This window comes from Schistocerca serialis, chromosome 4 (genome assembly GCF_023864345.2).
Source record: "Schistocerca serialis cubense isolate TAMUIC-IGC-003099 chromosome 4, iqSchSeri2.2, whole genome shotgun sequence".
Taxonomy (NCBI): domain Eukaryota; kingdom Metazoa; phylum Arthropoda; class Insecta; order Orthoptera; family Acrididae; genus Schistocerca; species Schistocerca serialis.
In genome coordinates this window covers 812,323,458-812,348,160 of record NC_064641.1, presented here as the reverse complement: position 1 = coordinate 812,348,160, position 24,703 = coordinate 812,323,458, and the positions used below count along the sequence as shown (strand labels likewise).

At 44.0% G+C, this 24,703-nt stretch overlaps 1 protein-coding gene across 1 annotated transcript in view; it reads left to right on the top strand.

Moving 5' to 3' along the window:
• The window catches only part of LOC126474790 (solute carrier family 22 member 13-like), a 100,374-nt gene that overhangs the window by 13,018 nt on the left and 62,653 nt on the right, over nucleotides 1-24,703 (top strand). The window contains exon 2 of the mRNA XM_050102265.1: nucleotides 22,519-22,740. Within this exon, the coding sequence (XP_049958222.1) occupies nucleotides 22,519-22,740 (222 nt within the window). The remainder of the gene's footprint in view (nucleotides 1-22,518; nucleotides 22,741-24,703) is intronic.

The window sequence follows — 24,703 nt, the reverse complement described above, 5'->3', positions numbered from 1 at the left end:
AATACCTTCTCTACCCAGCGGTTCCTACCCCTGTAACCGACCCCGCTGCAAAACCTGCCCCATGCATCCGCCCACAACCACCTACTCCAGCCCCGCTACTGGTAAAACATACACAATTCAAGGCAGGGCTACGTGTGAAACTACACATGTCATTTATCAACTGACATGCCTGCACTGCACAGCCTTTTACATCGGCATGACAACAACCAAACTGGCTGAGCGCATGAACGGACACTGACGAACTGTCCGCCTAGGAGATGCCCAAAACCCAGTAGCGGAGCATGCCCTCCAGCATAATTCTAGGGACCTAGGAACCTGCTACACCGTATGTGCCATTTGGCTTCTCCCACCCAACACCAGTCCCTCTGAACTGCGGAGATGGGAACTTGCACTCCAACACATCCTTTCATCCCGCCATCCCCCTGGACTGAACCTACGTTAAACAACCTCACTCCCATTCACTCTTCAGTCTTCTCCTATTTCCCTTTCCTCTTTAGCCATTCACGCATCTTTTCATCCTACATAGTTGTGTTTATCTTTATACTTTACTTCTGTATGCATCCTCTTTGGTTTGAAGCTGGCACAGTACTTACAGTAGAATATCGTTGGCTTCCCTCTGACAACCATGCCTCCATCCTTGCTACCCTCCCTGTTTACCTTTCCCTGTTGCTTCATAACCTGGGTTGTGAGTAACTGAATCCACTTTCCCTTCTTCCCTTTTTCCCCTCTCTCCTCCCTGATGAAGGAACAAAGTTCCGAAAGCTAGGAATGTAAATTTTCAGTTCTGTTTTATGTGTATCTATCGGCTGTACTGAGCTGAGGTCAGTACTGGCCAGCCCCTCTATCTCTTTGTTAGTATTTGTTTCACATCTTATATGAGATTTTCCATTAATCATTTAAAACAAATACTTAGACATTTATTGGGTCTCATCTACCTCAAGTAACATCTTTCTCTCCTATTTGATTAACATAAATGTTGTAAGGAAAGTAACTGTACAAATGCTTGCTCGCTTAAAGATGAGGAGGATACAGAATATTGCGCAACAATAACGCTCAAGGGTTAATTTCTGAATTTAATGAGTCAAATTATGTAACCTCACAGTTACTACTCACTTTAATCTTGATTCAGCTACACAGTTTTTACATACACTCCTCGAAATTGAAAAAAGAACACCGTGAATTCATTGTCCCAGGAAGGGGAAACTTTATTGACACATTCCTGGGGTCAGATACATCACATGATCTCACTGACAGAACCACAGGCACATAGACACAGGCAACAGAGCATGCACAATGTCGGCACTAGTACAGTGTATATCCACCTTTCGCAGCAATGCAGGCTGCTATTCTCCCATGGAGACGATCGTAGAGATGCTGGATGTAGTCCTGTGGAACGGCTTGCCATGCCATTTCCACCTGGCGCCTCAGTTGGACCAGCGTTCGTGCTGGACGTGCAGACCGCGTGAGACGACGCTTCATCCAGTCCCAAACATGCTCAATGGGGGACAGATCCGGAGATCTTGCTGGCCAGAGTAGTTGACTTACACCTTCTAGAGCACGTTGGGTGGCACGGGATACACGCGGACGTGCATTGTCCTGTTGGAACAGCAAGTTCCCTTGCCGGTCTAAGAATGGTAGAACGATGGGTTTGATGACGGTTTGGATGTACCGTGCACTATTCAGTGTCCCCTCGACGATCACCAGTGGTGTACGGCCAGTGTAGGAGATCGCTCCCCACACCATGATGCCGGGTGGTGGCCCTGTGTGCCTCGGTCGTATGCAGTCCTGATTGTGGCGCTCACCTGCACGGCGCCAAACACGCATACGACCATCATTGGCACCAAGGCAGAAGCGGCTCTCATCGCTGAAGACGACACGTCTCCATTCGTCCCTCCATTCACGCCTGTCGCGACACCACTGGAGGCGGGCTGCACGATGTTGGGGCGTGAGCGGAAGACGGCCTAACGGTGTGCGGGACCGTAGCCCAGCTTCATGAAGACGGTTGCGAATGGTCCTCGCCGATATCCCAGGAGCAACACTGTCCCTAATTTGCTGGGAAGTGGCGGTGCGGTCCCCTACGGCACTGGGTAGGATCGTACGGTCTTGGCGTGCATCCGTGCGTCGCTGCGGTACGGTCCCAGGTCGACGGGCACGTGCACCTTCCGCCGAGCACTGGCGACAACATCGATGTACTGTGGAGACCTCACGCCCCACGTGTTGAGCAATTCGGCGGTACGTCCACCCGGCCTCCCGCGTGCCCACTATACGCCCTCGCTCAAAGTCCGTCAACTGCACGTACGGTTCACGTCCACGCTGTCGCGGCATGCTACCAGTGTTAAAGACTGCGATGGAGCTCCGTATGCCACGGCAAACTGGCTGACACTGACGGCGGCGGTGCACAAATGCTGCGCAGCTAGCGCCATTCGACGGCCAACACCGCGGTTCCTGGTGTGTCCGCTGTGCCGTGCGTGTGATCATTGTTTGTACAGCCCTCCCGCAGTGTCCGGAGCAAGTATGGTGGGTCTGACACACCGGTGTCAATGTGTTCTTTTTTCCATTTCCAGGAGTGTATTAATTCTCTATTCGCAATAGCTGACCAAATATCAGAGCACGTTCAGCAGAAACTTACTTATCGCGGACCCACTGGCCATCAGCGACTTAGGTACCCTCTTCAAGGAGAATGGTGACGGGAAACATTAGTGTCCCGCAGATACTTGCTAACTAAGGCAAGTTGCGGAGATTATTAGGCATCTATAACTCTAAAGTATGACTCTTCCTCCATAGATGGAATCCTTAATCGTCAATGGAGCTGCTCCCAGTGTGATACATCGTGACAGAACAGCAGAATAGTATGTTAGCTTCACTGAATCTCTTGAAGGGATAAGTAGTCACAGTATGAGCGTCTTAATAAGTACGAAATTGACTCCCCCGACACTGGCCATCGTTGCTCATTTTCGTTTACGACTGTAGGTACGGACGACGACTGCTGCAATTCCTCTGCCTGGCTGCTCACATGATCAGCAGACTGCTGCTGGTCCTCACGCCGGACATCCAGATGCTGTTCATCCTGGCAGAGTCCCTCGTATCAGCAGCTTCAGGACCCATGCATGAGTCCGCCTTGTCTGTTGGTAAGTGCATCAACATACGCAGCTGGTGTCATTAGATTAAAGTTTTAACACTAAGGTGTAACATACTCACTGTGCGCAGAACTTCAAGAGATAGAAGTAACAACAAAAAATCACCGTAATGGTATCTTAAAATTTATGGGAGATGTTTGAGGATGCCTTTAGGCAGGTCTTGTCATGGCGGAAGCCGCATCAGGGAGGTCCACCGCGTGAGCGTCTAGGGAAGTGCTCCCAGTGGTGGTTTCTTGTAGCCTTCCTCTGATGATGGTGAAATGATAATGAGGTCAACACAATACCCAGTCCCTGAACGGAGACAATCTCCGACCAAGCTGGGAATCGAACCCAAGCCCCTTGGCGTGATAGACGGCCGCGCTGACCACTCAGCTATCGAGGCGGACACATTTGAGGATGATGTTATTGTTGTTGTGGTCTTCAGTCCTGAGACTGGTTTGATGCAGCTCTCCATGCTACACTATACTGTGCAAGCATCTTTATCTCCCAGTCCCTACTGCAGCCTATATCCTTCTGAATCTGCTTAGTGTATACATCTCGTGGTCTCCCTCTATGATTTTTACCCTCCACGCCGCCCTCCAATACTAAATTGGTGATCCCTCGATGTTTCAGAACATGTCCTACCAACCGATCCCTTCTTATAGTCAAGTTGTGCCACAAAGCCCTCTTCTCTCCAATTCTATTCAATACCTCCTCATTAGTTATGTGTTCTACCCATCTAATCCTCAGCATTCTTCTGTAGCACTACATTTCGAAAGCTTCTATTCTTTTCTTGTCTAAACTATTTATAGTCCACGTTTCACTTCCATACATGGCTACACTCCATACAAATACTTTCAGAAACGACTTCCTGACATTTAAATCTATACTCGATGTTAACAAATTTTTCTTCTTCAGAAACACTTTCCTTGCCTTTGCCAGTCTACATATTATATCCTCTCTACTTCAACCATTATCAGTTATTTTGCTTCCCAAATAGCAAAACTCCTTTACTACTTTAAGTGTCTCATTTCCTAATCTAATTCCTTCAGCATCACCCGACTTAATTCGACCACATTCCATTATCCTCGTTTTGCTTTTGTTGATGTTCATCTTATATCCTCCTTTCAAGACACTATCCATTCCGTTCAACTGCTCTTCCAAGTCCTTAGCTGTCTCCGACAGAATTGCAATGTCATCGGCTAACCTCATAGTTTTTATTTCTTCCCCATGGATTTTAATACCTACTCCAAACTTTTCTTTCGTTTCCTTTATAGCTTGATCAATATACAGATTGAATAACGTCGGGGATAGGCTACAACCCTGTCTCACTCCCTTCCCAACCACTGCTTCCCTTTCATACCCCTCGACTTATAACTGCCATCTGCTTTCTGTACAAATTCTGAATAGCCTTTCACTCCCTGTATTTTACCCCTGCCACCTTCAGAATTTGAAAGAGAGTATTCCAATCAACATTGTCAAAAGCTTTCTCTAAGTCTACAAATGCTAGAAACGTAGGTTTGCCTTTCCTTAATCTTTCTTCTAAGATAAGTCGTAGGGTCAGTATTGCCTCACGAGTTCCAACATTTCTACGAAATCCAAACTGATCTTCCCCGAGGTCGGCTTCTATCAGTTTGAGGATAAGTATCAATAAATGGAGTTACATGCCATTGAATCAGCACATTAAAAGGCAACGAAATCGAACAGCCTATGTTTTGGTCGTGACGTCCACGTGCGTGGAGTCTCTCACTCAGTTCAATGCTTTACTCGTCAGTGTATCCTAGAAAATTTGAAGGGCCTTCCAAACGGAGTAGAATATCAGGATAGGAAACAAGCCAGGTAAAACCAGGGAGTAGCTGACTTAAAACGCTCCTATTACAAAAATAAGATATTTTCGATCGGAATGCCGTAGCTACTCAATTTACGGTGGTAAGATTGAAATATTTTCTTCTGAAAAATCAATAAATCGTTTACGTACCAGACAATAATAAATGCTGTATAACTGCCAACTATTTTGACATATGTCAGCTTCCGCGTTTATAACTCTACAGAATGCCTTATTTGGGAATATAAAAAAATGTCGAAAATGCTCAGTCATCCCTATTTATTACCACTGTGCTACCAGAAGCCCAGCTAACACAGTGAATAGTGGGTACAGTGGTCAAGCTCCTCCTCATAACTAAAACATTTCTGTAGTCAGTGCCAAGCTGAGCTTAATGTACTGTAATGAGTGACGCCACAGGACAGCGGATGACTGGAAACGAGTGATTTGGGACCACTAATCACTCTGCAGCTTGTGCAAATCTGATGTAATTATTTGGGTTTGGGAAATGCCTGGGGAACGTTACCTGTTACCATATATAATGCCAAGAGCGAAGTACGGAGGAGAGCGTGTAACACAGTGGGTCCACACATTATGCTTAGAAAACTGTAATGGAGAAAGATATAAGAACATTTTACACCACAGTGTTCTGCGCACGTTAGAGGAACACATCGGAGATATCAGCATGACGTTGCAACCTGTCATTAAGCAGCGTCTCTGAGTCAACTATCTCTGAACAATAACATTCCTGTACCGGACTGACATGCCCGGATTTCCGACCTGGACGCAATGGAGCACCTTAGGGATGAGACAGAACGTCGACTCGCTCCAGATCCCATTGTCCAGCATCACCGTCATCTGTGGTGTCGGCTCTTCAGGAAGAATGTGCTGATATTTCTCCATGTACACTGAAGCGCCAAAGAAACTGGTATAGACACGCGTATTCAAATACAGAGATATGTAAACAGGCAGAATACGGCACTGCGGTCGGCAACGCCTATCTAAGACAACAAGTGTCTGGTGCAGTTGTTAGATCCGTTACCGCTGCTACAATGGCAGGTTATCAACATTTAAGTGAGTTATCGTGGTATTACAGGCACCCGCCGGTGTGTGTGGCCGAGCGGTTCTAGGCGCTTCAATCTGGAACTGCGCGACAGCTACGGTCACAGGTTCGAACCCTGCTTCGGGCATGGATATGTGTGATGTCCTTAGGTTAGTTAGGTTTAAGTAGTTCTAAGTTCTTGGGCACTGATGACCTCAGATGTTAAGTCCCATAGTGCTCAGAGCGATTTTTTGAATTGTTTTACCTTCATCTATCCATGCCCTCCGAGGTAAGGAATGACGCACTATTTAAAGTGTACACGGTTGTTGTTGTACCTGTTGGATCGCGTTGGAGACGGGACGCTGTAATGTTCGGACATCGTTGATTGGGGTGGCGTAGATCAATTCCTTCGAGTGTCCCCATAACCAAAATCTATGGGAAATCGAGCAGGTCAAGGAGTGCCCCCTCCCCCTCTCTCATCGAACAATCAAGTAGTCCCGAAATATCTGAGTCAGATGTTTGTGCGCACATTCTGATGATAGTGTGGTGGTGTGCGTTGATATGACTCAAATTTTAAGATTTATCTTTTAAGTTTTATTTTTTGAGTAAGTATTTTAGTGATGTTATTTTTCTTATACCGAAATAGCTTATAATTAGAGCGTGACACTGAAGATGACACCGCCTCCAACAAGACAGGCAATACATTAATGCGAAAGCCCAGATAATGCGCCCCACTTAACCTTCGTGGTAGCACGTATGGCCCTATTAATCTACCGCCAAATACGCCTTTCCATACGTCGACTGAGACTCAGTGTTGGTGCCCTTTTTTGCTGAATTGGTTGGGGGATTCACATCCGCCCATACATACTTGTTATGGAGATTCACAACGCTATGTCTTGTTAACCCGGCTCCATCGGTAAATAAAATATGGGATGTTAACAGTCAATCAGCGCACAGTTCTGCAGCAGCCATTGGCAGAACCGCCGTCTGCCATGATGATCCTGTCGACCTACGGCCATATTGGTACATTAGTTGTTCACGAAGTACCCCACAACACAAGAAAGTAAGACACACCTTCTGCTGCTGTTATTCGTCGCACACTGGTGCCAAGGGTTTCTCCCACCGAACATGGCACGTGCTCCTGTATTTCAGACGGGCGCACTGTGCGGGGCGTTAAACTGTCAGTCTTCCGAGGTGAAAAGGTACACGTGTCTTTTAGATCCTGGAAAGTCTGCTAAACAACTCATCAGAGGGCTCTCTGTGCAACGGACTTTTTCAGCGTAGAGGGCACAGGCTCGCAGGCTAAGTCCATTTCCTAAACCGTAGCGGATTATCGGATCCATCATTTCACTTGACGACTAGTTAGCTTCCGTTTAGTAACAGATGGTGGAAGAGAAAAACTGTAAATGTATTACGCTGTTTGTACGTACAAACAGTGCAATAAAAGTGAAGAAATAAGTGAATCCGCCTTAGTAAGGAGGTTAAACACTATGATGCGTACCCAGGATTGACAATATTATACGATGTGGCACACAAACAGGACTCGAACCACACAGCTGACTGCAGACCTCTTAATGGTAGGTAGAGTCCTATGAGTAAGACATCGTAACACCCTACCGACACATATGACGGAGCTAATATCCGGAACAAATCCTCGAGGAGCCCTTCCTATGAACAAGTGTTTTTCTCAGAAAGTATGGGTTTCCAGATCCACGTTTATTGGACCTATTCGTTTTTGTTTTAGTGAGTACTACTACATCTAAAAGTATTCGACACTCTTTTTGAACACCTTGAACTACTTGAATCTGCTCTTAAAATGTAAAATCATCGAGTAACCTGCAACATTGCCAATGGATCGGCCACTGACAACACTGGGGGTCGAGCTGACACCGCGATTTGCGTCTGCTTAGACGGGCTTTTTCTGACGTCACCGTAATCATCAACGCTCAGGCTAGCGTCGCTCTACAAGCACAGGACACACTTTGGCTTGTTTTTCAGACAATCAATGAGGCTGTCACTGCAGCAGTGACGGGGAAAATACAGAAAACTCTGGATCCGAATGCAATTGAAATCCGTAATCAGGACATATCATTAAAAGAAACTGAGAATAAGGCATCATGATTCGAAACGTATCGACCGACAAATCTCACGAACTTGAACAATATTAAAGACACAATAGTCCCCGATTGTTCGGGACTCTAGAGAATAACAGTGAGAATGAAGACTAATTAATGGCAGAATAATGACGATGGCCGAAAATGTAGAAAGATCAATTTTCAATGCAAATTATTCGAAAGTCTTTGCTTTAGGAGCTAACATCATGTCAGGTCTTGCTACGAGTAGTTTGTGTGTTTATATTGTTGTTTTAGGCTATAGTTAACAATAATGTAACTAGTGTATTCGCTGTTTTCTTATCCTTTATTAATAATTCCTGGTTTTTACTGCTTATTTAATTTCGTAATTACTGTAGCAATTTAGTCTTACTCCATGCAATCAATTACCGTAATATCGTGTTACTCATCATTAGTACTATTAATATAGCACTTTGTTTTTATCCGTTTGTCTTGCTTCCAGTACTGTTACGCAAAGGTTACTTCAGCTCTCTTTATTGTTTCTTTTCCTGTCACCTATTGATTAATGACTGCTGAAAACTCCAGTGCTCTTGTCCACAAAATCTCCCTCTTTCCTCAAGATACCTACCACTACCACTTCCAGGAACTTTCTTTCCCTCACCTTAGCACTTTCCCTTTTGCTTTGTTCCGTCACCAGCACTCACCCAAAGCCGCAAGTGTCCAACACTGGCATCCTCGCACGCTCTTCACCTGAACACACCTAGCTCCATGTTGCATCTGAACGAGGTCCGTTGTATGTGAAAAGATATACACATCCGTGTAATAGTTCTGTCGGAGACGTAGCTGAAGCCAAGTATTTGCACAATTTCGGTATATCTAGATGCCTACATCTTTATAAGACACAACAGATGTAACAGGCGAGGAGACGGAGCAGGTGTGTACATACGCTCTGATTTATAACGTACTGTGCTACAAACATCCAACAATAATAAAGATAAACAGGTGGAGTATATCTTCACTGCGATCAAGTCCCTTAACAAAAATTACCTGATAATTGTCCTCTACAAACATCCTAAGTTAAGTCTGTCTGCTGGCTGCTTCAAAACTGTTATCAAGTCTCGAATCGTCATACGAGCAAATGCATATAGCTTGTGACACTAAATAAATTTTCTGTACAGAAGTCCTTCCTATGTAAACTGAAGCGGACGCTTTCTTGCTGAAATGTGTCACTACTTCGCTTACTCCTACCCAGCATACGAACAGTAGTCACACACTTATAGATATATTTTCCACGATAGCCACAAACAGAGAAAGTCCTACCGCTCAAATATCTACACGTAAAATATCTGCTTATGAATAATTTAGTGGGGTACTCGCTATAATGCCCCAGAAAGAAACTATTACTGACTACATACTGAAACTTGGAACGCACTATCTGAACTAGCAACTGAACCACCCTTCTACGGCACATAACGAAACAGTAATGATTTGACTAACAAAGTACTCAGTCGTATGATGAATATATTTCTCCAATGACCGGAAAAGTAAGATGAAAACCTTCACAGTGGAAGTAAATAATTAAGCAGCTCATGAACCTCAGAGCAGCTACATTAATCATAAAGGTTGCATACCTCATACGTGACTTCAATTCACACTTGCAGTATAAGTTATTTTTCCCTCAAGCCTTGAAACAGGGGCTAGTTAACCCATTACCTAAAGAGGACGTAGCCGCTGCAACCTCTGATTACCGATGTATTTGCATTCTTCCTGCACTGTCAAAGGCCTTAGAATATGTACTCCACGACCAACTAACAAACTACGTAAGCACAGACAATCTTGGAAACAAGAACAGCTTAGTGAAGGTGGCCGAAGATGTATGCTTCTTTGACATCAGCAAAGCCTTTGACATTTTCGACTTCGACGTTTGACTTGTCAATTTCTTTTTTTTTTTCTTTTTGTACCTTCTACAGCTTGTTACAGTACCACGGAAGTTTGCTCCCTGATGTCTTAACAGATATCCTGTCATCCTTTCCCTTCATTTTGTCAGTGTTTTCTGTATATTCTTTTCCTCTCCAATTCAGCACAGAGGCTCCTTATTCCTTACCTTATGACTCAACCTAATTTTCAGCATTTGTCTGTAGCACCACATCTCAAGTGCTTCGATTCCCTACTGTTGCGATTTTTCCACAGTCCACATTCCACTACCACACAGAGCTGTTCTCCAAACGTACGTTATCAGGTATTTCTTCCTCAAATTGAGGCCCATGTTTGATACTAGTAGACTTACCTTGGTCAGTAATGTACTTTTTGCCAGTGCTAGTCTGATTTTGATGTCCTCCTTGTTCCGTCTGTCACTGGTTATTTTGCCGCCTAAGTAGCAGAATTTCTTAACTCCACCTTCTTCCTGATTTCAAGTCTCTCGCACTTCACATTCCTGCTCCTTCACATTACTTTCGTCTTTCTTCGATTTACTTTGAATCAATATTCTGTACTCGTTAGACTCTTCATTCCATTCAGCAGATCGTGTAATTCCTCTTCGCTTTCACTAAAGATTCCAATGTCATCAGGCAATTGTATCATTGATATCCTTTCAACCAGAATTTAGATTCCACTCTTGGACCTTTCTTTTATTTCCATCATTGCTTCTCCGATGTATAGGCTGAAAAGTAGGAGGCGAAATACTACATCCTTGTCTTACACCCTTTTCAATCGGAGCATTTCGTTCTTCGTCTTCCACTCTTATTATGATCTCTTGGCTCTTGTCTATGTAGTGTGTCACCCGTCTCTCCCTACAGTTTGCACCTATTTTCCACAGAATTACGAATACCTTTTTCCGTTTGGCATTGTCAAATGCTGTTTCCAGGCCGACAAATCCCATGAACGGGTCTTCCCATGTACTTCGCTCCTATGTGACTTTTTACTGTATTCCTGAATTTCCCTGAAAATTTTTGTACTTCTTTCATAGATCAACTGATGCATTTTTTTTGTCTTACCGTTGGTTTCTTCGTAGTTACCTTCTTTGTACCTAATCGTTCATTAACAAAAGTTACACATAACCCCAACAGCAAACACATATATATTAAACGACACAGTAGCAGCCCTTAGGTTCCTCGACATACGCAAACGTTAAATAAGAAAGTATTCCAACTATTAAATATAAACTGGTGTTTCATGTAACATCACCAGCTGGCAATAAGAAAATTTACACAAAGTCTTCTCTGAAATGACTTGGCGAACTCTGTATAATTAATCGTAACAATACTACAAAACGTGACAAAGCAACAGCTCATCATTGCTAGAGTGATTCACTCGGTTTTTCTTTTCAATGATACTGTTAAGAGACCTACGTAAAAGGCAGAACAGAATTTAATTGTGGTGCATAAAATTAGTCCTTCAAGAGAAACAGTATCATTAGCATTGAATAAAAATAAATCTTGTAAGTAGACATATACAGAGTGTAGAAAAATTTGCGCACTCGGACTTCGCTGCGTGATTCCTCACATACTAGCTATACAAAAGTGTCTCTCATAAAATTCGCTCTGTGCATATTTCCCGCAGTAAATGGACGATAAAGTTTAGCAGTCTGACAACATTGTAATCACAGATATGGTAATTACACTGACAGCAGAGGAAATTAGTGTTGCACAGTTAGAGCAGTGGATAGTGTTTTGGCTTAGCATGCAGGACGCCGTGGATTCGATTGCGAGTCTAGGCGTATTTGCTTTTATTTATTAAATGTAGGCTGCGTGGTACGGTATCTGGAGTCTTAATCTTCATACTATGATTACTGTGGATCTTCTGCAGAACATTTGCAAATAACTGCTGTGAACATGGAAATGTAAATACAATTATTTTCTTTGGTCAGCTTTTAAAGACGCCTTTTGCACGTCATGGACTTGAACTATTTCGCATCACTGTCTGGTTTTCTGTGCACCCTCTCATTAATAATTTCCACTGTTATTCCGTCCACGTTCAGGACCATTTCATTTCGTAAGGGCGTTACCGCACCAATAGGGCTAGCAACGCACTTTGCATATTATTTTCGAAATCTGTTATAATTTATGTATATTATCACCACGGATCCACTAATTACCCATTTCAGAATTTAGGGTGATAAGCGCATACTGCTTAATAAGTACCTCATGCGATATTATTATTATTATTATTATCAATGGAAATGTGGAAATATCACGTCCGTTATCATTACGTAAACTGTGTAAGTTGATACGAACCTTTCGCAATTAGCTGAGTTGGGATGAATCATCCAGAGCAAATGCTGCAAGATTGGTGACGCACGTTAAGTGGAGCAGTCTGTTTCACTAATGACGTGTTTATACTTTATGCGGTGTTCACCAGGCGAGGACTAGTTGCTTGCGGAGTAAAGCACCCGTGGTAGACTCCATGTACATTAGTATACATACTGTATTTCCGTCTTGTGTTCTAAAACATCGTGGCAGTTGTGTGCAATACACAAACGGTGAACATGTGAATATGGTTTTGGTAATTGGTGACTCTGAGAACCGGGCTGATGTTGCTGTTCGTGAATATGTTGCTAGAGTTCCTGTTCGACCTCATCCAGATAAAAATTGTTTCATCATCCGAAGCTAAGTCTCTCCATTCACCATCGCGTGTCAGAGGTTGCCCACTGACTCGCCATAATCCTACTACTCAGACACTTACTATGCAGGCCATACACCAAGAACCCCAGGGAATTACACGTAGCGTATCAAGACACCTGCGTGTCTCGCAATGGACGGTCGCTGACATGCTGCACGAGTATGGTGCGCACCACTATTATTATGCTTTAAAACAACACCTCCATCGAAGGAGTGCTGTTTGCCGATGGAGTTCTGTGACTGGTTCCAACAACAACAGGAGGCCAACAACGACATCATGAACCCTTTAATATGATCGGATGACGCAGCATTCACTCATGAGGGTACCTTCAATATGCACGTCACTATGACCGTGGATATCAAGTTCCCCTTGACATTAACTTCTAGGACGGAAAATTGGGAGACAAGAGTTGGGTCCTTGCCTGTTTCCTGACCGTTTGACTGCACTGAGGTATCATGCGTTTCTGTCAAACTACTTGCCTGACCCACTGAAATATGTTGCACCTCATGTTTGGCACAGGTTATGCTACCAACATGATGGTGTACCTCCACCCTTTGGAATTAACGTGCGACTGTTTTTACACAGAACGTTTCCAGGGAAACAGCTTGGACGAAGAGGTCGACCTGTATATCCTCCGCATTCACGTGACCTAAATCCGGGGGATATAGTGGGAGCGCTTGAAGGGGCACGTGTGGCCCACTCAGCCGACACATGCAGAAGAACTGATAACATATGTTCATGTTGCTCTTGTATCTGTGAATGCAACCGTCCAGAACCGTACGATACCTCGTTTCGAGGAATGTGAAAGGTTGGGTGTGTGGGGGAGTCACTTTGAGCATATGCTCTGAGGACAATGTGTTTATTTGTAAACGTCATTCGGTCATTAATAGGGAAATAATTTTTCTCACTGGTTACTAATGTGTCACATCGGTGCGGAAGTATGGTATAAATGACTAGAAGATGGTGAATTATATAACTGTGCAATCATCGTTATCATCTCGTAACTAATATGGTTTCTGTAGGTATTCTGCTTTATGTCATTCATTCCAGCTGTCTATTTCTGACTTGTCTGACCCCGTTTTTGTTACGCTCACCGTTACAAAACACTGTACCCGTAAATATCTGATATGTGTGGCTTAAGAAACGGTGTTATATGGCAGAATGGAAATTATATATAATAAGAAATACACCTCTACTCTCAATAAAACCCTCGACCTCCTGCATACTATCTCTAAACGCTATACACTGGACCAACTGCACAGCACTATGAAATCATGCTGACAGAGACCATACTCCCAAGTATTAATGAAATAAAGCAAAGTGTGTTGCTACGGAGTCAAATAGTTCCATACGACGTCAATCTCTTCTCTTGGCTCTTGTTTCTCCCGCCAATAATAGGTCTCTCACGCACGTCTGCTTTAATGCATGCGAAACAACATAGGGCAATAAAATGATACCTGTATCAAACTTGAGTAAATAACTTGCAGCTAAAATGTTGAAAGGTATTCATTTCCATAGTAACCCACAAGGCCAGTTCATTGGAAGCACAATTAGCACTACAAGTGTTTTACTGTGACACCACGACCACGGCCAATTTTCAGTATCAGAAACAGCATCCATAGTGGCATATCCTAATCTCTTGAATATAATAACATCTTGGCCACAGAATCCACAAATTATGCTCCAAACCAGTTGCTGTGAAACATGAAAATTCTGAGTTCGTCCAAGGCGCCACGGTAACCGAGGTCGAGGCGCATCGTCTCACTGCTCTCCTCGCGTCATTCCACGTCTCGCGCACCACCTTGCTCGCGCCAGCGAGAGTACTACCAGCGAACAGCCGCGTCCTCTTTTGGCGTCGGACACGAACCCGAGCTGCAAGTGGCACCACTGCCCATACGGCACATTTCTCATTATTACAGGTGTCCATTCGTCTTCAACTGCCTACTAAACTATTCCACTATCTCTTATTCCGTACTGTTTCCGTATCCCACTTAGTTGGGTATTGATTCTTTCTGATCAGGCTCTTAAGGTTCAGCCTATTCTTCATCACTACTAACAGAGGGGATGCCCTGCGCGACACGCTCGCTGGCTTACGGAACATTGGCACCACAATTCCCCGGCTCTGGCACTGCGACCCTGTTCCTATCACCATCCTCGAGTAATCAGCTTCAGGCCATGGCTAACGATAGCCCTGTTACGGCCGCTACTGAACTGTCAGTGTTGATACGAACACTAGATATGTATCGACCATCATACGCTAGCTATAACAGTACCTAATGTAGCTGTGATACTTATTGCCTGCACCTTGAACTTCCACCCCCACACATTCAACGTGCCCTCAATTGACATCATTGTTAGATAAAACATCTTACCTCTACACCAATCTGTAACAGAGAGTTCCACTGTAATTTAAGCTACAAAAACAAAACAAAAAAACATCCCCCTATTGCGATTCTTAAACACAGTATTCACTGTTCCTAGCTGAGATTTGTTACAGATCTTCATTAATCTTCTCACATTCCTAGTACCAAGCCCATTTTCTCCCGTGACTTTTTCTCATACTCCTTCCTCTACAACAGCATTCCCGTTGTCATTACCATTACATTTTCATCTCCCCTTGCGTACTTAACTACCCATTCAGTATCCTCATATACTTTCCCTATCTCTTCATCTTCAGCTCTCGACGGCTGCATGTATACCTGAACTGTCGCAGTCCGTGTTGGTTTGCTGCCGGTTCTGATCACAACAACCCTACCACTGGACTGTTCACAGCAGCACACTCTCTGCCTTACCATACTATTCATCACGATTCCTGTTGCCATTATGTCATTTTCTGACGCAGTTGATATTACTCTATATTCATCTGACCAGAAATATATATAGACTTAAAATTTCGTTTCACTGACCCATACTGTATCTAGATAGAGCCTTCTGCATTTCCCTTTTCAGATTTTCTAGATTCTCTAACACGTTCAAGCATCTGACATTCCATGTCCCGACTTGGAGTATGTTATATTTTAGTCGGTTATTCAATCTTTTTCTCATGACTGCCTCCTCCCTGGCAGTCTCCTCCCAGAGATACAAATGTTGGACGATTCCGGAATCTTTCACCAGTGGAGAGATCATCATGACACTTTTCTAAATTTCAGGTCACATGTCCTGCGAATACACATTATGTGACTGTAATGCAGTGGTTTACATGGTCTCAGTGTCGATGTTCATTGCTAATTCTTCAGCATTTAGGGCCGTTTCCCACCCCATGGGCAGGAGAGTACCCTGAACCTCTCTCCACTCCTCCTCCCCCTTTGACATGACCGTTGGCAGAATGAGGGTCGTTTCTTATGCTTAAGCCTTCGACAGCCAGTGCTAATTTTTATTCAAAATACGAGCGGCAGCGGTGTTCGAATCCAGAACCGATTACGTTTTGATTAGCAATCAGACACCCTATCCCTAGACCGCAGATGAAACAGGCGGCCAAGATTTCTCGCAAAGCGCAGTGCAATAGTTTCGATCATAGCTGACTTCTCTCCAGCAACGCATCATGTCGGGCACCATTACGTCACAGTAGAGACAGAGAACGACACTCGTCCCCCACGTTCCGGCATAAGATAGTACAGCCTTTTATTGTATGTCAATTGTGTGTCAACGCCTTCGCAAATACCACATGCACGCTGATGATCTCAAGTTTTACTTACGTGCAAAACCAATAAACTTGAAGACAGCAAGTTCTATCTCAGAAACACACGCGGAACCTGGAACTAGTTACAAGTGTGTGCTTTCGTTATATCTGTGGTTCGACTTTATAATCACAATTCACCATCACATGCACTGCTACCTTGGCTGCATGCAAACGAGAGGTTTCCATACACTCTGTGTTATCTACAGTCTTATATATCTCCTCGACCTTAATGCTCTTCTCTGATTACCAAGGCAGAAACAGCAAAGTAAATTATCTTTCACTCCAACCCTCAGCTAAAATCTTGAAGTCTTTCTCAGTAGCAGGGACCTGAAACTGCAATGACTTCCCGTATTATGCTGGACAACCGAATGACATCCCCACTTTCAGAAGACTGATAATGACATAGCTATTAAAGCTACAATAACGATTACCACCGATCCCTGTACATCCTACTTTGCAACCTTACCTTCTTCATGTCCCAGTATTCTTAGGAGATGCACTCTCCTAAATGTTACTTTCCGCAGACCAACTACAGAGGATTCTAGTGTCTTCCACTAACATTACTGCTACTATTGTCATTATTGTTGTTGTTATTACTACTATTATTATGATTATTATGCTTTTCATTATTATTATAACTGTTAGTGTGCAGCAGCACCCGTAGTAGACGTACTACCAGTATTAACTTTATTGTTTACTCATATTGACACTATAGATATTCACGTAATTTTAATATTATTTACCATATAACAGTTCTTTGGTAACTATGACATAAAAATGATATTGTATTTGTGATATCCTGATGGCCCAAAACAGATCACGTTAAATAAATAAGGTAAAAATACAATAAAACTAACCACTTGAAAGGCTGATGCCAAACAGAATTTCAGTGAATAGCCGAATTTGATGGAGACTGCTTGAAAAGCCCTTGTTCCACCTATCCCTAAGTTTTGCTACTCTGTCTTGGACAGTTACCAGACAGCAGTGATAGAGTGAATACAGACGATATAAAGAAGAGCTGCGCCTTTCGTCATATGTTCGTTTAGTAAGCACAAACGCATCACGCAGATATCCAACTACGGTGTTAGACGACACAGGATAGTTTATACCCAACAGCTAACAGTTCACTGTTACAGTTCAGAGTGTATACGTCCCTTGAATGGGCAACTAGTATACTGCGTCTTCCTACATATAACTAGCGAACCCGTAGGCTTAGAAAGTATTTCGCATCCCTCACAACATTCAGAAGAGAATGGGGAGTGCTGCGGAACACGAAGTCATCTTTCCTCCTCACTCCTCGCCCCCCCCCCCCCCCTCTCCCTCCCTATCGGCCAGACACTGTAAGATGACTTGTGGAGAATGGATATAGATTTAGATGTAAATATATGATTTGTGAAAACCGTTTGGTTTTCGGATGCTAACACTTCATTACATGACAGTAAATTCAAATAAAATTCCATGTAGTTTCTTTGTGTTCCAGGCTTGGAACTGACAGATATCAGACATCGCACGACCCTGAACTATTTCTCTAGCTGTTGCTTGGGGGCTGGCGTTATGGCAGCTGGCTTCTTACGTTGGGGTCTGAGCAACTGGAACTACTCTATGTATTGTACTGCAGCGCTTTTCTTCGCACTGATTTTATTTTTCAGGTATTATGAACCGCAGAAATATTAAGGAAACCAGTGTATTCTAAATACGCTTTATAGTAAGGATTATATATTTGCAGTTCCATTTTTCAGTATCACATTCCGTTACGAAACTTCAAGGTTTCGTCATACACATCTCTTATGTCTCATTAATTATTAACAGTATTACTAAAGTGTAATTTGTCCCTGTATATGTCCTACAGATAACATGTAGTGCCCTTGATAACTTTCTAGCGACGAAAGAAAAAAAGAAACTACTATTTTCAATACACTGAGGCGTATATAGCAGTATTGAATACAGAGATGGCTGTTAACGTTAGAAAATATTTGATTTCGTAGTGTTCGCTATTTTCAACAAGTGTGTTTGACAATGGCAACGTAGAAATCTTTCAGCAAAATTTTAGCCCAAAAGGATCTGTCGCGCTCTGTAATTTCTTCCATTTCTTTTCTTTGTCGCGAAAGAACGTGACATTAATCTCATTCGAATAGCACCAAACATTTTCATTGTGTGTTCTTACAAACGATACTTCGTATTTTCCTTTCTGGAGAACAGATGAATAATTTTTACAATTGTCCATCACATGAACACGCTGCGTATAGTTGTCCATGCGAGAACACTATGCTTTTTAATTTACTTCGCAACAATGGAAAGTTTTACCTTGATATCTGTTGATGGCATCGGAATATAACACCATTTAATGCTGATGGTTCAAATGGCTCTGAGCACTATGGGACTTAACATCTGAGGTCATTAGTCCCCTAGAACTAAGAAATACTTAAACCTAACTAACCGGAGGACATCACACACATCCATGCCCGAGGCAGGATTCGAACCTGCGACCGTAGCAGTTTCGTGGTTCCGGGCTGAAGCGCCTAGAACCGCACGGCCACCGCGGCCGGCTTTTAATGCTGAATGGCACGGCAGTTAAATCAAGGTCAATTCGTGTTGTGGCTACTGACTATCCTTCTTCTTTTCCGTGTACAATTTGTCGGTTGTGTCAGGTTGTACAGAATTTTTTTACAAGGGCGCTCTGGAAGCTTTGAGTGAATTTAGGAGATTTGTTGGGAAGCTTACGTTTTTGTTTTCTTTCAAACAGTATCAAAAAATTTTAATATTTTTCTTCCGCGGTACCACATTCTGTATTCGCTAATTTATTGACAGAACTACAACATTATTTATTGGTACAATTGCTCTGTCACACTTCCTCTGTTCGTCTACATCTAGATGCATCATCTGAAAGCTACCACACGGTGCAGGGGAGGGTACCCAGTACCACTCCCAGTCAGTCCCTTCGCTGTTTCACTTGCAAATGTTGCGAGGGAAAACGGCGGTCTATACCATTCGTACTTTCTCCAGTTTCCCTTATCAGCGGGGGAAAGGGAACCCTTATTGCCGGTATCTTCACAAAGGAAGTATATGGACAGTCGTTTGCGAGTGGAACATGAAAGCTAATGATTAGAAGTGGTACAACGCACCCTCCGCCATGCATAATCTGGTGGCTTGAAGATTATGTATGTAGATGTAGATGTGTAAAAGTTGTGTGAGAGAACAATGCGGTGACTTGAATTGCAGTGTAACACATACATTTTGAATTAGCGATACGTGTTAGCTCAGCAGTTGATGCGGCCATTCTAAATTAGGGGAACGGAAAAAATAGCAAACAAAAAAGTGGTTACTTAGAGTAATAAAATATCACGAACACATTTTTCTAGTTACCTTATTTAAGGGATTAACATTCCAAATCACAATTAACGCAAGCGCGATAACCTATTCCAAATGTGAAATTTTGGTACGTTAAAAAACGGTTTAACAGCCAGAATGCTTAATGCAAGAAAAGAAACGCGCATGCATTGCCTTCTACGGTTACCAGATGTCAGTTTGTGGGGTGGAGATCCATGCCCGTTGCATATGGTCGATCAATACAGAGACTGTTGATGCTGATCGTGGATGATGTTAGAGTTGTTATTCGATGATGCCCCATATGCGCTCTGCTGGAGGCAGATATGTTAGTCGACACGCCAAGGCAACGTGTAGAAAGGTGATGGGTTACAACAGTAGTATGCAGGTGAGCATTATTTTGTTGGGGGACACCGCCTGGAATGCTTTTAACGAATAGCAGCAGAACAAGTGCAGTCTCCAAACTTGCACACAGAGTAGCAGTCAGGTTGTGTGAGATAACTAGAAGAGTGCTCCTGCTGCCATACTAAATAGCACCACAGGCCATAATGCCACGTGTAGTCCAGTGTGCCCAGCATGCAGTCAGGTTGGTGGCATGCCCTCAACTGGCATCCTTGTGATTAATTGACGCCCCTCACTAGAACCAAGGCAAAAGATGCTTTAATCAGAAAACATTACAGTCCTCTACCCTGCCTCCAATGATGTCTTTCTTTCGCTTTATACCACTGAAGTCTCAGATGGTGGTGACTTGGCGTCAATGGAATGCACGCTACAGGGCGCCTGTCTTGGAGCTGTCCTTGAAGTAGGCGACATGTAACAGTTCGTTGTGTCACTGTGGTGTCAACTGCTGGTCAAATCGCTGCTGACGTTGCAGTACGATGCGCCAGAGCCCCACGCCGAAAACGAAATTCCGAGCTCTCCGTAGAACCACGCGACTCTCCAGGACCCGGCCTCCTCCCGACCTTACATTACCATAACTTCCCCTGCCAGCAGTCATGTACAGTGGCTACGTTCCTCACAAGTCTTTCTGCAGTATCGCAGAAGGAACGTCCAGCGTCCCGTAGTCCTGTTACGCGACGTCGTTAAAGCTCAGTGGGATGTTCATAACGTCATCTTTGTCGCACTAAAGGCATTTTTTAATAACATCAACTCACATCGGCCAGTCTCAAAGCTAACACTCACGACTGTTATGACGTGTATTTTCATCCTCGTAGTGGCACTACTAGCGCCGCTACTAGGAGACTGAGGCCAAATTTGAGTAGATATCTTTTTTTTCAGATGTAGAAACGCATCAGCCAACTTTCATTTATGTCACACATCTCCTTCATGGTATTGCAATCACTGTATCTTACGTCCTTTAGCAAAGTGTGTACCATTGATAATCAAAATATCCACGGGTGTACTGCCGGTCTACACTGTCCAAAATCTAAACTCCATACACCCCAAGAGAAGGGCTGACGGCACCCTAGGTCATGGGGTGTATCGGACGACAACGCACACTGATCTGCATTTGCACGCAGACAGCTGCCACCACCCGTCACAGAGGAATGGGGTACATAAAACTCTAGTATATAGGGCGCGCACTATCTCTGACGCAGAGAGTCTTCCCCAGGAATTGGAACATCTGAGAACCGTATTTCGAAAAAATTGGTACTCACAGTGGCATATTCAACATGCTCTCCACCCAACCACTACAGCACAACCTGTTGAGATGCATGAAATCACGAGGGAGGAGGTAGGCACTGCGTTTATACCATACACAGGCGCACTCTCGGGGAAAATCGCCCGCATTTTGAAGAAACACCGGGTCGGGACTGTGTTTTGTCCTCCGAATAAAACTCGTGCACTGGTGGGGAGCGCCAAAGATGAGCTCGGTTTGAGGAAGGCCGGCGTGTACCAGATTCCGTGTCAATGTGGCAAGAGGTATATTGGTCAGACGATGCGTACCGTCGAGGATCGATGCCGTGAACACCAGAGGCACACTCGACTGATGTATCCGAGCAAGTCGGCAGTCGCTGAACATTGTTTGTCGGAAAATCACGCTATGGAATATGAACGCACGAGGATTCTGGTACAGACGTCGAGATACTGGGACAGCGTTGTTAGAGAGGCCATCGAAATTCGCACCAATGACGACCTCATAAACCGTGACTGTGGCTATAATCTTAGCAAGGCTTGGGAACTAGTGATTGGGTTCATCAAGAGAAAATCGAGCAAACGTATAGTTGTGACGACCACGGCGGACTGAGCCTTCACACCGACGTCATCTCAGACGCCGTCTTAATCTGTTCCACCGCACGACCGTGACGCGGGGCGCGGACAGCGGAGGGAGCGCGCCGCGTGCGGAGGGTACTTAAATCGGCCGCCGCCGCGACCGAACCCAGTTCCCTCTGAGCACCCTTAGCGTACGGATCTCCGTGCCGGCACGTTCACAGGAGCTCAGTCCGTCAGTTCACCTGATGATGGCGACATGTATGATCGCCGAAATATTGTGCCCGTTGGACACTGCAGACCGGCAGTACACCCATGGATATTTTGATTTTCAAATACGCCGGGAGGAACTCAAGAATCACTGTGTACCGTTGGTTTGAGTCTAATGAAAATTCATGTTGTCCTGCAGAGATATACTGCTACGACGGACGGTAAGGTGATAAAATTATACCTTCTACTGTAAAATATCGATATGAAAACTGATCGATAGGGATGACTGTTCTGGGTGTGACTATTGATTACCTCCTATTCCTTATCACCGACTGTACTCACAACTTCTTTCGCAACCTAAGACCGAGACTTTACGATCTATTTCATGGAGAAAATTTTCAGGTGACTGACTCTCGTGCTCGCAGGTGGTTCCCGGAGTCACCGCGGTGGCTGACGTGTAGAGGTCGCGAGGAGGACGCCCTGAGGCAGTTGCGCCGCATCGCCACCACCAACGGTGGACAGCTGCCTCCGTTCGGTCCACGGGTGATGCGGACCGTGGCCAAGGCCCAGAAAGATAGGAAGGGCTTCCTCAGCCTCTTCTCCAGCTGGAACGTCTTCAAGAATACGATGCTGCTCATCACTGCAAGGTATGTGAGGACGGGAAAAAGGCGGCCAAAGAACTTATTTGACGAATCATTGTAAATGCAGAACGTCACAGGGGTATCGTTGACAGTTTTCTCCTCTTGCTGTTTAAACAGAGGTTGAGCCGCTAACACAAATTCATTGTAGTGGAAAATAATACGGTACGTGTAATCAGTTTCCCTAAAATTGAGCCAGAATGAAATATTACGAGGTGTTTTGATGAAACCACACAATTCTACTTGTCACAATTTGCAAGATGTGCAACAGAGAGCTCTATAGGAGTGTTCAGTTCATGCATCGAACAATCACTTTTAATGTAATTTGGAGATTGCTAAGAGAGTGATGTTACACCAACTTGCTTTGTTTGCTTTAATGTCATCGTGAAATGAAGAGAGAATGAGGGACAACTGAACATACTGAACTTAAGTACATCGACATGAATGGGGAGCTACATCAACAATTAAGAACCGCCCTTTATTTCTTTCGGACCGAAGTCATTCTTAAGTTTCTCTGTGCGAACATTCCCTGCATTTCAGGGTAATAAAATTTTAATGCCTACCGTAATTACAGCTTTGGAGCCTGTCTCAAGCGCAACACAACTTCCCTCAGCACATGGTAAACGTGATACACATCGAGGTGCAGACATATGCCGTCGTGAGATGTAATCTACCCGAAATGTTGTCCTCACCAGATTAAGTAGTGTAAACAAATAAGACTGCCATGTGTGAGCGAACATATCCAGACAAGAAGTAAGACACGTCTACATCTGTACTGCGCAAGCACCTTTGTGTGTGTAGTTTAGGCTGTCATTTTCCTACCTTCTGTTTTAGTCACAGATACTGTGCGGGAAGAATGATTGCTGATCACCTCTGCCCCCTTATTTTTTCAGCCAGCAGACTCACGACCGGTTAATGCGGGCCGCCACGAACGTTCTCCTCCTGACAGGCTCTTCATGTCAGAATAGCAGTTGCAACCCACGTCCCCATTTATTTGCAGGATGTGTCCCTATCTCTGCCTTCGTCTACAGTTTTCCCCCTATACAGCCGCCTCTAGTGCCATTGAACATATTCTCATATGTCTTAACAGACATCTCATCATTCTATCTCTTCTCCTTGTCAGTGTTTTCCACAGATTCTTTTCCTTTCCGATTCTGCTCCGAAGCTCCTCATTTCTTACCTTATCAGTCCAAATAGTTTTCAACATTCGTCTGTAGCACAACATCGATTCTCTTCTGTTCGGTTTTCCCACAGTCTATATTTCACTACCACACAATACCGCACTCCTAACCACATTCTCAGAAGTTTTCCTCAAACCTGTGTTTGACAATAGTAAACCCTCTAGACTGGGAATGCCCTTTTTTCCATTGCTATTCTGCTTCTGATGTCGTTCTTACTCCCTCTGTAATTGGTTATTTTTCTGCCTAGGTAGCAGAATTCCTTAACTTCATCTAATCCGTGATCATCGACCCTGATGCTGTTTCTACCTGTTCTCATATCTACTACCTCTCATTGCTTATGTCTTCCTTGTATTTACTCTCAATCCATATTCTGTACTCATTAGACTGCTCATTCCATTCAGCAGATCATGCAATTCCTCTTCACATTCACCACGGATTAACATCCTTTCAACTTTATTTTTGATTCAACTCCTCAACCTTCCTTTTATTTCCATCATTGCTTCTTCGATGTACAGACTGAACAGTAGGGACGAAAGACCACATCGTTTTCTTACACCCTTTTCAATCCGAGCACATCGTTCTCGGTTGTCCATTCTTGTTATTCCGTTTTGGGTCTTGTACATATTGTGTATTACCTGTCTCTCCCTATAGCTTACCCCTATATTTTTCAGAATTCCGAACATCTTGCACCATATTACGTTGTCGAATGCTTTTTTATGTGGACAAATCCTGTGAACATGACTTGGTTTGTCTGTAATGTTGCTTCCATCATCAACGGCGACATCAGAACT